At 34.1% G+C, this 13,234-nt stretch overlaps 1 protein-coding gene across 8 annotated transcripts in view; it reads right to left on the reverse strand.

The window, feature by feature from the left end:
* The window catches only part of RALGAPA1 (Ral GTPase activating protein catalytic subunit alpha 1), a 258,245-nt gene that overhangs the window by 19,181 nt on the left and 225,830 nt on the right, over positions 1-13,234 (reverse strand). For all 8 annotated transcript variants that reach the window (XM_045799896.2, XM_087858978.1, XM_087858977.1 and 5 more), the window contains 2 exons: positions 11,112-11,270; positions 9,197-9,324 (listed from right to left, as the gene is read on the reverse strand). In XM_045799896.2, coding sequence (XP_045655852.1) covers positions 9,197-9,324; positions 11,112-11,270 — 287 coding nt within the window. The remainder of the gene's footprint in view (positions 1-9,196; positions 9,325-11,111; positions 11,271-13,234) is intronic.

The following is a 13,234-nucleotide window of genomic DNA, read 5'->3' on the forward strand; positions in this document are numbered from 1 at the left end:
TCTCTGAAATCCACAAATAGCATCTAAATCTACTGCTGTTTTTATATTTAAACAAAGACTAGAATAAAACTTGTACATTATATAGTAGTAGGTGTAGTGAACGATAATGTGAACATACCAGTGCACCTCCATCACTAATATAAAAAACATATGGGTTTAACAGAGAAAAAAAAAAGTCCCTGTTCTATCCCAGGTGAGAATTTAACGAAGAGGGAAGTAGAGAAACTTCATTTTGTTATCTTTAAAGACAGTTTGCCCAACAGCTGATAGAGTTCTCTACCTTCCTTCTATTGCATGCACTATGATATGACCCAACTGTTCAGACTGGCGTATGTGGACCATACTGCCACACAGGATTTGACGAGACAGTGAAGATGGTGGTAGTGCTTTCTTTTCCTTTGCTATTTTTGCCGTGAAGCCAAGGTACTATCGGAATAGGATAAAAAATGCCTCATTTATCAGTAACGTAAAAAAGCAAATAGTGTGTAAAAGCACTTAATAAGGCATGAAAGTACTTTACAGGAAAAGTGTAAAGAAGGCTTGTTATGCAAGAATGTGAGTCTATCATAAAATTTAAGATTAGGATAATCTCAAATGCTCTTTTTGAAATGGCAAATATATGTAAATATTATCAAACACTTAGAGAACTTCTTAGTCTTATTACTAGCTATTACTGTTACTAGCCTGGAAATTACTGTATGACTAAGTATAAAAAATACTTTATTTAAATAATCTATAAACTAACTCATTTTAGAAAGACTTTACTATAAAAGGAAAATACATTCAAGCTGTGCTCTGCTATTCAAGAAGCAAGAATTATATAAAGGCAAAAGGAACTGTCATCTTAGACACTGGCTGTTGTATTACTGGTCGTAACATTACAAAACCAAGTTTATGTTTTGTTTTGTTTTTCTGCTTGACTGCATTATCTGGTTTGGACCTCATCTGCTATTACTCTTCCCTTTGCTTTATACCACCCGATACTGAGGAACTCCTATTTCTTACCCACATTACACTTTTATCCCTTCATGCTTCCTTGGTAAAACCATTCCTAATTTCCTCCTCCCCACTATCCTCTCCCACTGTAATAAATCACTTTTACCACCCTACTTTGCAGATATCACTACTGCTGGACTCCTCACCAGAGGGCACTTCATTCATTCACTACTTGCTCATTCACCCATTCACCCACCCACCCACTCACCCATTCAGACTGTAAGCCGCTGTACCAGACTGTAAGCTTTGAAAGCAGTGACTGTTTTTCTATCCCTAGCTTTTCTCTCACAGCACCTCCCATACAGTAGGTAGTCAAGAAATATTTGGTGAATAAATGAAAGATCCCAAATTGCTTAGCAACCTTTTTTTTTGCGGAAAGGAATATAAACTTTCTTTTTTTACATGAACAAGTTTGGATGCCATTCAACTTCTACTGAGACAGTCACTTTTTTCCCCTTTGGTAATGACTTCTTTCGTAAGATTTTATTCCTTTATTTCTGAGAGGATCTTAAACGTACTTATTTTAAAGTAGTTTTGATGTTCAGTATAGCCTTTTTTAATACTTAAATCTGTCATTGATGCATTAAGTGTTCTTGGTAGAGAATAAAAATCGAAAATATCTCTAGAATTAATATAATGAAATAGAAAAAGAAGTTGGTCATATACTGAAGTCATTTTTGTGAGCTCCCGTTGTTTAAATATAGGAAAAGTAATTATTATTGGTCTTAATTAGTAAAATGATCATCTCTAGAGAACGTTAAAAGATGCCATTTTTAGACACTGGTTCAATTCTACAGAATAAACTTCACTACTATCAAAAATTTATTACATAGCAGAGAGATTTATGTTTATTGCCTTTATATTTTTGGAAGGACAAAGGCATATTTGCTAGCCCAAAACTAACACCTTTAAAGGCATGCAATAAAATATTCCCACAATGATTGTAAGGAAACCTCTCAAAATACCAATAACATCATCAATAGGCATATATTGCCATTTTTTAAAAAGAACAGCTGAATAAAATAAAACTGATATAAGACTATATTAGAATCACAATAGAAGTGTTGCACATATCCAGGGTCCCTGTTTGTTTAAATAATTAATCTATGTGCATACACAGACTATAAGGTTTAGCAATAAAATACAGGCCAGGGGAGGGGTATGTTTAATCAAAGCTTAAAAAAAAAAAAACCCAAAAAACCTTCAACAGCAATGTCCATCTCTTTAACACAGGAGACTGAAATGCTCTCATTACAGAGCACATTGTTAAGTAAATAAGAATGTCTGTCTGCTCTTAGAGAGGACATACTACAATGGTTAATATCAAAGGCACAAGGGCTGCGAGCATTTCAAAAGCCACAAAGCCTGGATCACTTAGTTGGTGAAATATTTTATTTAAAGAATTCTCCTCTTTTGAAGTATGAATGACCACAAAATATAAATCTTAGAGTTTGTAACAAATAACCAATTTGTCCATGAAGTTTAAGACTTTCATTTAGAAAGTATGTAGAATGAAGGGCACTTGACGAGATATTGAGGGCTCCTAATGGAATCACTGATGTAGGTGGTGCAAAGTTTCAAGAAGTGAAACCAAAGACCTCAGCAGTATGTAGACTTTCATAGCTGCCCCTCCCAGCTCTCCTGTGGCTACCACCTTCCTTGCCCTTCAGGGAGTGTAAGCCTTCAGGACTATAACCACTGCTGCCTCTGTCCTTGGGGAGTGGGGGACATTAAATTGTACTCTTCCTAGGACAACATCTGTCACTTCATCAAGACACAAGTGTTTTGGCTCACCTTTCTCCTTGACAGATCCTGCCTGCCCCCTCACCCCCCTCAAGAAGTGGAGGGGGAAACCTCACTGACTATTGATCTCTGAAAATTATTTTCATTAAACTGTAATGTCCTCTAGTAAAAATATAATGATTAATCAGTCAAAATACAACACCTTTTGTGTGTATGCTATTCTGGCTTGTTCATGTATCAGAGGCAGTTTCTACTGTTCTTAGGTTTCCTTTCCTTACCTATCAGCATGCTCTTACAGTTGTAGCCTAGACCAATACAAACCACCAAATATAACAACAATGAACAACTTATTTTTAAAAGTACACTTGGAAATGAACAGAAATTTTCTGTTAAAAAGAAAAAATGAATAGTTCATCCATCCACCCATGAATCCATCTACCCTAACCTGTACTGTTATTGCTGTGGTAGAAGTTAGTGAAACCAGGATTAGTAAGACTTATTAATATGTGCACATACAATAAGTCCTATAACAAAATGTTATAAGGCAGTGAGTGTGTTGCTTAGAGAAGGAAACTTTGTTAAAAAAAAAAAAAGTCTGGGTCATGCAGAACGAGTATATTAGATGGAAGATAATAGAGAAGGGTATTCTTGGGGCAAAACCATAGAAAAGAAAAGAGCACTCAGGGATGATAAATATGGTCTAGCTAGACACAGACAGAGTGTCCTGAGTGTCAGTATGGTGGGACATGACAGTAAGGATGAGGGGTGGAGCAGGAAGAAGTACAAGTACGTTTGACAAAACTACAGTGAGGGATATGAGGTTGGGAGGGTTAAGCTAGTAAGAACTGTTTGCGTGCAAAGAATTCACATAAGAATTTCAATACACACTCAACAGCCAGCACGAGTTTTTTTTATATACTTATATTTGTGTTTTAGAGGAATATTTCTAGTGTAGAACGTAATAATATCCTCAAGTATCAGGTAACTACCATTTTCTGAGCTCTTGCTACATGACAGGCTGCTTAGTGCCTCTACAGATAATTTAATCCTTACGACAGTCTTGAGTTTAGTACTCTTTTTACAGATTAAAATAAAACTTAGTAAGTGATTCTGGACTGACTTGCCAACAATCAGCTTCCACATTTGAAAATATAATTTATAAATTAAGGACATTCCATTTTTATGAATATTATCTTAAATAATCTTCAAAAGACAGTATACATAAAATTATATAGTTTCTCAATAAACTCACTTTCTTCTAACACGAAATGGCAGCAATATTGATGGGCCTCCCTAAGAGGTTTTATAATGTTCTATCATAATGAATGGCAAACTACATTAGTGGAGCCAATCAATTACATTTCATTTCATTTTGGCTCTCATACTTTTGCAACAAGTTCCTTACATGTGAGTAGTAGAACTGCAGGGATAACAAACTGTGACTAATTGAAGAATGATCATTGACTTCTGGTAATTTGTCTGATAAAGTTAAACAGAAACCCAATTCTGGCATTTACAAAAAGGTCAAATCTAAACAGATTAGAACAAATCAAATAATATTGGTTTGGTAGGAAAGAATATTAAACCTAGGAAGAACGTGTTTTTTAAAGATGCCATTTAATTTTATAATATCCCTCATACCGTGTATTTCAGAATATCACATATATATTATATAAACATATAATATAAAATAAATAATAAAATAAGCCCCTACGTATAAATTACAAGAAGCCCCTTAAAAAGCCCCTACATATAATTACAAGAATTATAAAAGACATGCTGCATTCCATCTTCTAAAATCTCACCCTCTGAGTCCCAGATTTTCTATGCATTCTTTATTTTCTTACTCCCTAAGTAATAATTTCTTCCTTAGAACTCCCAGAACATTTTACCTATAACCCTATGTCACATTTTATCTTATAATTATTAACTTACATATTATTCTCTCCCCTATTAAATGATAAGCGTATTGGAGAAAAAAATTACCATCTACAGCTGCCCCTTGAACAACATGGAGGCTGGGGTGCCAACATCCCATGCAGCTCCAAAATCTTTTAATTCCCCCCAAACTTAACTACTAATAGCTTACTGCTGATCAGAGCCTTACTGAGAAGTTGATTAACACATACTTTGTATGTTACATGCATTTCATACTGTATTCTTAAAATAAACTAGAAAAAAGAAAATATTAAGAAAATCCTAAGGAGGAAAAAATACATTTATAATACTATACAGTATTTGTCAGAAAAAAACCCCACAAATAAGTGGACCTGTGCAGTTCAAACCTATGTTGTTCAAGGCTCAACTGTGATTTGTCTCTACATGTTTCTCAAATTTTCACCACTATCATAAAAGTGATCAGGAAATATTTTTGATAGAAGAATAACAGTACAGTTCTATTTCTTGAGCTGGTCATGGTTAAACTATAATTATTCACCATACAGTACATTTAGAATTTATGTATTTTTTTCAAGTTATATTTTACAGTACGGTTAAAAAGAAAAATTTAAGAAAAATGGGACATGTGAGACAGTTAATTTTGTCCACTTGGCTAGGTCATGGTATCCAGGTTTTGGTTAAACACCAGTCTTGGCATTGCTGTGAAGGTATTTTTTCAGATGTGATTACCATTTAAAATCAAGAGACTGAGTAAAGCAGATCATACTCTATAATGTATGTAGGTGGGCCTCAACCAATCAGTTGAAGGCTTTAAGAGAAAAGACTGAGGTCCTTACGGAAGTAAGGAATTCTACCTCCAGATGCCTTCTGACTCAGATTACAATATCAACTCTACCTAAGAACTCCTGCAGATTTCAGACTTCACAGTCCCCACAACTGTGTGAGCTAATTCCTTAAAATTAATCTTTCTCTCTTTATGTACGTATATACCTACATCCCATTGACTCTGTTTCTTTGAGAACCCTAATACAACATGATTGTACACTGTAACTTCTGAAAATTTCTTTTTATAATAAATCTCATGTTAAAAAAGTACATACATGATAGCATCATATTTAACATTTGTACATAGTTGAAATGTCTCTAGGATCATAAAAAATTGCTTTAAAATTTTTATTTAAGGTATAGAGTAATGATAGCTAAGATCATGAAATTACTATTGCAACATTATTATTCCCACTGCAAAAAAGCCAAAAAAAATTAAAAACAACAACAGCAAAACAACCCAACCCCAGCGTGCGCGTGCGCGCGCGCGCGCACACACACACACACACACACACACACACACACTCAACAGGTAACTAACAAATGATGGCTCAGATCAACCTGAAATACCCCTCAGGTCCACTGGTTACCCAGAATCTGCCTATTCTTGCTCCCCAGCATTGCATTTCAATTCTAATTGCATGATCAACAAATTGAGCTCGAGACAAAAAAAAAAAAAAAAAAAAATCGCCTAGCTGACAAAGACCGAGGTTGCAAGAAAATGCTTTTCAAGTACAAGTAATGCAAGAAATGACAAGTGAAGTGAAGGAGAGGTTTCAAAGCTTGAAAGACAGTCATCAATACTGACAGATTACTGCAATTCTGGCTGCCAGCATGATCGATTTGGACAGCATATGACAATCAATATTGTCCTCATTTAGTGAACAACATTAGATTCATAGTTACAGAAGATGTTCCCAGGATAAAATTTAAACTGTATTTAATGATCATAAATAGCACAATTTATGCTGTGGAATCTTAGTGGGTACTTTTATTGGGCATAAAATAACTAACACAGCAGTATAATTATCCAAATATAAGTGAGTTTATTATATAATCTTTTATCTCTTTATTTCTCTTATGAGGATTAAAGTAGTAACTGGTGGTTTTCAAAGCCTACTTCTATTTCAATTTCTGTCATAATTTCTGTTAAGTTCTATTGATCTGTTTTAGAACACATGATTTTTTTCCTCAATGGGAACTTATCTGGATTTGTCAAAAACATACATTTTAAAATTTAATATATTTCTGAGATATACATTATTTAAAATTCAAAGACATCTATATTTCAATATCTTAAAAACACCTAGTTGTAACTTAGTATATAAGGCTGCATTTAAAAATCAAGTAATCTACCTGTATGAAATCATTTCCCCTGACATTTAGAATTAATATAGAACTTAGTGAGTCCCTGTAAAAGATGACTATATATTCCTCAGATTAGCAAAGGCTAGGAGCATCTTTATTACATCCTTAAATAGTATGGAGAAATAATTTCCACATAGCTTCTAAATTCAAGCTTCCGAGTCAAGAAAAATTTCTTTGATCTGTCTGATTTTATGTTTTTATTCTGAGTGTTCCAGAAGTGGTTCTGCTGATGGAAATTGCTCATATTTGCTGTGTAAATAAAATGTTCATGTTTACTCTTTCAATCTGAAATTATCTCTCTTTATCTTAGAAATTTTCTCGAATGTGGTATCTATTAATGTCTCAGCAAGATGAGCTAACTATTAAAAAACTTCAAGAAACAGGCCTGAAAATCCAATCCAATCAATTAACCTACCAACCAACCAAACATAAAAACTCAATTAGGCAACTCCTTGGTGTTGGGTAGAGTTGTTTTAATATTGACTGTAATCTTTACAGATAACAGAATTAATCGCTGCACAAAATAATGTACTCACTTACCAAGCACACCCAAATTCATTACCTCATTTAATCTTCACAGTAATTCTGAGATGGGTATTATCTTTTTTACAGACAAAAAAAGTGAGGTTTAGAAATTCTGTGACTAGACCAAGATCACAAGGCAGAGCTTGAGTTAAAAATCAGTATTTTCTAACTGCAAATCCAGCCACCATACCTCTAGTATAACATGCAAATCTGAAATAGTTCTCAAGAGTATGAACTTAGATGCAGGAAAAAGAAATTAAGCCATAGCCCCAATATTTTTAATTTTGCATTTTTAACTATTTGGTAAGGTGTGCATCTTAAATGTTTGTACCTTGGGTCAGAAATAGTTTGTGTTTGCTCACAAAACTGAGCTCCTGTTTTATGACACAAGAGGCAAATAGAGTTTTGTACTATAGTCTAATCTCTCTCATCAATTTTCCAAAAGACTTAAGGCATTCTTTCAATTGTGTCTTAAATGAAATGGTGGAGGACACTAACCTTAGGATGAACATCAGGATCAGGCAAACTGTAAGGAGGCAAAGGTTAGAAAGAAGACAACCCCAGAGGAGTTGACAGTGTGGATAAAATTAGTTTATGGGTAATAATCTGTACATTCCTTGTTGGCTCAGCTAACTTTCTACAGATATTCAGGAAATAATAAACCAAATCACTGCATTTTACAATAACCACTTCAGATCTGAGCTTTCAACTTAAAAGTAAGTGAAGATATAACTGTCACAAATAAGAAATGCTACATAAATGTCATTAAGCTTAATCAATGTACCACGCCATGATCCACCTATAATTCCATTTCACAGTGTCAGAATACATGAGAAATTACATAGGAATCAGATTGCTTAAGTCAATTTTCATCAAAAGAAGAGAATATATGTGGCAGAATTACGATAAATCCATTTCATGTGGAATAGAACACAGGATATTTTAAAAAGCCTTCCCTGTAAAGCTTAACAACTTATTAAGTAAAAGAAAAATAATACAAATGTTTTTAATCATATAGAAAAGGTACATGGAAACACAAATTCATTTTAGAAAGGAATATCAGAAAACAATGTAAAATTTAAAACTGTGTATATATTTTGTGCCAGGCATTGCTCTAAGAGCTTTATACATAATGACTCATTCAGTTCTCCTAACACAATGAGCTAGATGTTATCATTCTCATTTTATAGATATGGAAACTGAAGCTCAGGTTAAATAATTTTCCCAAGGCTAGATAGCTAAGGAAGTGAAGGCCAGATCTGGCTCCAGAAGCCATGTTATTAAACATCCCACGTCCTCTCATACTTCCACATCTTTGTTTACCTTGTTCCCTCTGCCTGGAATGCTCTTCTCAATCTCACCCACCCGATTAACTCGTATTCATCATCTTTCAATATTCAATCCTCACATTTCTCATAAGAGTTTCTTGACACCACTACCCCTTCCAGCTGAGAGGCTGCTTGTCATTATACATCCAGAACACTGTACATAACTCTGTTACAACACATGCACTAAAAACAGTGTATCTCTTCAACGAGATTGAGTACTTAATGATGACTATTTTGGTTATTTTTATACACCTAGACTATCAGAGTACCTAGTCGTACTCTAGAGTATTAGAGTACCCCTAATGGGGCCCTAATTAATTAACCAAAAGATAAGTCCTGATTAGTAGTATAAAAAAGAAAATACACCACTCAAATATCATAACTGCTCAAACACGGGGGAGGAACTCTAGCATTTATATATCCATAAACAGAAACTCACCTAACACATAAGAAATACTTACCTTGTAAAGTAGACATGTATTACAGTAGAAACCATACTGTTAAAAGGATACAAGTTTTGATACAGTGGAATCAGAGATTTCAGAGCACGGCTTGCATTTATAGCTGTTGCTCGAACCATAATGGGTAGGACCTTTCCATTCACAATAGCACCATCAAAAAGTGGACCAAAGAAGGGAACCTGATTGAGAAATTAGAATATAATTTTATACTCATATTGGAGAAAGGTTATAAATAAGAATAATCAAGACATTGCACACAAAAATGTTTCTACTTCCTCTTTAGTTCTTCCTTCATAGAAATACTATTCAAATTCAATTCTTTTCCATGGTTAACACCAGGACAATAAACAAAAAATGCCAAAGGTCTACAGGGTTTCCCCATTCAAAAGAACTGTGCTTCATTTAACTGACTAAATAACTCTTATTCCCTGACAGTTTTTAAATTTTTGTAGCCTCTATTGCACACCAAAATCCAACACTGGAAATAAATTCCTTTCCCTCCATTGAGTAAACACAGTGAAGATAATACATCCTTATAGGCAGTAAGTTAGGTCTTCATTATTTTTGAGTGATACCAGCTTTACTACAGAACCTAAAAGACTTTTATTACATGGTTTATTAGAAAAAAATCTATGTTTCGGTAATTGTCATTTTTATCAGATGACTGACAGTTTCAAAGTTATTCTGTTTGAATATGGTTGGTACAAATGACAGCTGAAGGCAATAATGTGAGCCTCAGATAATACAGTAAATATTTCAAAAAATATGGCTTTGTGGCCATATATTGTCCCTGATGTATGTTCTTCTTTGATTAAAAAATTTTTTTTTTCTTTAGAGATTATTTATTTGAGAGAGAGCGAGCAGAGCCAGGGAGAAAGAACATGAGTGGGGGGAAGGGGCAGAAGAAGAGGAAGAAGCGGGCTTCCAGCTGAGCAGGGAGCCTGACGGGGTGGGGGTGAGGGAATTGGGGGGGGGGGGAGAGTGTGGGGGTGTGTGGTGCGACTTGATCCCAGGACCCTGGGATCATGACCTGAGCGGAAAGCAGACGCTTAACCAACTGAGCCACCCAGGCGTCCCTCTTCTTTGATTTTTTTTAAAAAACAAAAACCTAGGTGGTGGGGAAAGGGGACACTGAAAACACAACAAAAGCAAAAAAAGCAAAAAAAGAAAAAAAAAAAAGAAAATCCCATTAAAAATATAAAAACCGTTAATAGTTTGCAGGCTGTACAAAAATAGGAAGTGGGTCATAGTTTGCTGACCTCTGGTTTAGATAAACCCTAAAAAAACCTGGCTGTAAACTTAAAAACTCACACCTGGGAAACTTAGTCTAATTCAAGAAATTCTAAAGATTCAGGATCAACTGTCAAAAAATAGGTTTCCTATAAATTGAAGGTATTCAATTAAAAGATAAGAAAGACACCGAAACACTACCACACTTTTTAAATTATTTTGAAAGAAAATACTTCTGCAAGTGTATTTCAACCTTATGGTAGAAGAGATCTAACTAGAACTTTTTTCTTTTTTTTTTTTTGACTTTGTAGAACTTTCCTTTATTAAGGAACATGACTACATAATCATGTAATTCTTAGTAAGATATATTAACTAAAAATACAGGAATGATACATTCCTGTCCTAAAGGGAATGATTACTTCTTATTGTGTCTTTTAGGAAACTATGATCATCCTCTTAGTAACAGGCAATCCTTCTGTGAGCCTGGTAGAAAGGAACTTCCACTCTGGCACTACCTTAGCCTTCTCCCACTTGAACATAGTTTCTTGCAATTTTTCCAGTTTTAGCGCCTTCTGAACCAGACTTACACAACTTACATAGCTATCAGAGTCTGTGTCTCACTTCCCCCTGTTTTCACAACCTGATATGCCTAGTCTAATTCTTCTGAAAGAAGAAACTTACAAACTCACATAGAGCTCAAAATATATTATTAAAATGTAACATAAGGAGTTCTTACCTCTGGTTTTTTCATTATTTGAATACTGAACATGTGATTTTTCATTGGATATATTACAATAAGGACATCACCAAATTCTGTAGGAATAATTCCTCTCCTGTAGTCTCTAGTATGCTCTGACCAAACAATGTGTACTTCGTCATTTCCCAAATGTCTCAACTGGAAAACCAAGAAAATAGTTCATAGTGCTTTAGAAAAAAGCATATAGCTCTTCAAACAGCTACTGACAATATACTATACAATACTATACTATACAAAGATTAAAACGTAAAGAAATAAAAAACCATGAATTTCATTTGATCATTTTTCACATGAAACACAAACACTCAAAACATTAGGAGACACTGCAAAAGACCAGAAAATGTTCAGCTGTCTACAGTCAATGGGAAGCATAGAACTCAGATGAATAAAATTCACATACAGCCCAAATACTCTCCTTAACTAGCAACTACACTAGTTTCCCACTATGAAACCTTCTACAAGATTGTTTAAATGTTTTTAAAAAGTGAGCGACGTAAGATTTTTCTTTTTTTCCGACCACTCTCTCAAAGGGCTAATGAGCAGTAAAGTTGCCTAAAGAAGGCAACAGGAAGAGAAGGAAAAGAAATAGATAATTCATAAATTGGGTAAATAATCTATTAAGAGAAAGTTGACTGTATTTGGTTCAACATTTTTGCCTATGAAATGATGTATATGAAATTCTTCCAAACAGATTTCTTGACATGTGTTAGACTCTGAAGATGTTGTTTAAATATTTGTCGTGCTTTACAAAGGTGCTTCTGGCAATCAGAGAGAGTTAACGTTATGAGGAGTAAAATTCTAAAAAAGCAAAACATCCAAAAGTTGGATTTCTAAGTTATTAGAAAAGTGAACTTAATACCCATGAGTCTTCAGTTTTCTTCATAGAGATTATCATATAAACATGTATTTTATTATAAAATTTGATTATTTTAGTACATTGATTCTGTCACTGCAAACACCTGAGTCCATTTTTGGTGCATATCTCACATGAGCTTTTCTACTACTTTCAGATAAATGGACACACTGTACGTGTGACACACTAAAGGTTTAGAATTAGAAGAGGGAGAACTAGGATAAGTGCCATCAATATTTTTTGATGAGCTAATATACAAGCAATTTCTATTTTTGAAATATGCAATCTACTTGGCTTAAAGAACACAGAGCAGGAAAAAAGTTAATGTGTGATTTCAACAAACAAACAAAAAAGAAGTTAAATCTAATTAATGAAAGATTCTTTCTTCCGTTACCCTTAACCCTGGAGTTTTTTCATTTTTAAGTAAGCTCTACGCCCAATGTGGGGCTTGAACTCATGACCCAGAGATCAAGAGTTACACATTCTACCGAATGAGCCAGCCAGGCACCCCATAACCCTGGAGTTCTTAACCTGGGTTCAAGGGGTTCTGTGTATATTTGAAAATTATGTGTAAAATTTTGTGTATTTTTCTGAGGAGAGAGTCTATCAAATAGGAGTATGTAACACAAAAAAAGTCAAGAACCAGTGTTCTAATGGTTTTTAAAGTCCCTAACAGCTAGAAAATCCTAATTACTATGAATGTCATTAAAGTATCTGAAAATACAAGGCAAGTCCCTGAACTTTAACATTTGTATTCCTAAGCAAGAAATGCCCCCTCAGATACTATGATGGATTATAAGACAGTACCCAGGCTACATCTATTGACCAGAATCTATTATTTAAGAAATACAGTATAAAAATATTTATTTTCTTTTAAGGAGACTTTTTTTTAGGCTTAAGTATATTAAATTTTTTTCTTTTTGGAAACCATAAACATACTTATTGCTCTAAATGTATGATGGTAGGCCTAACCATCAAAATATTGTTTAAGTTTTAATTCTCATTATTTACACCACACCACACACATGTGTGGACATACACACCCGCTGAATAATATAAATTTAGTACTTGGGCTCTGTGACATTTTTAAAAACCAAACAGATTACACAACTTAGAAAAGCCATGGCTCTATAATTTCATTTTTTAATCAAAATACTTTAAAAATATCCTTCCTATACAGCCATCCCCATGTGTCAGCTTCCCTAATAGGTTTATGTTAACTGAATACAAAAGAAATGTGAAATAAATT

Source organism: Ursus americanus, chromosome 35, assembly GCF_024610735.1.
Source record: "Ursus americanus isolate L20-20 chromosome 35, mUrsAme1.1.p, whole genome shotgun sequence".
NCBI lineage: Eukaryota > Metazoa > Chordata > Mammalia > Carnivora > Ursidae > Ursus > Ursus americanus.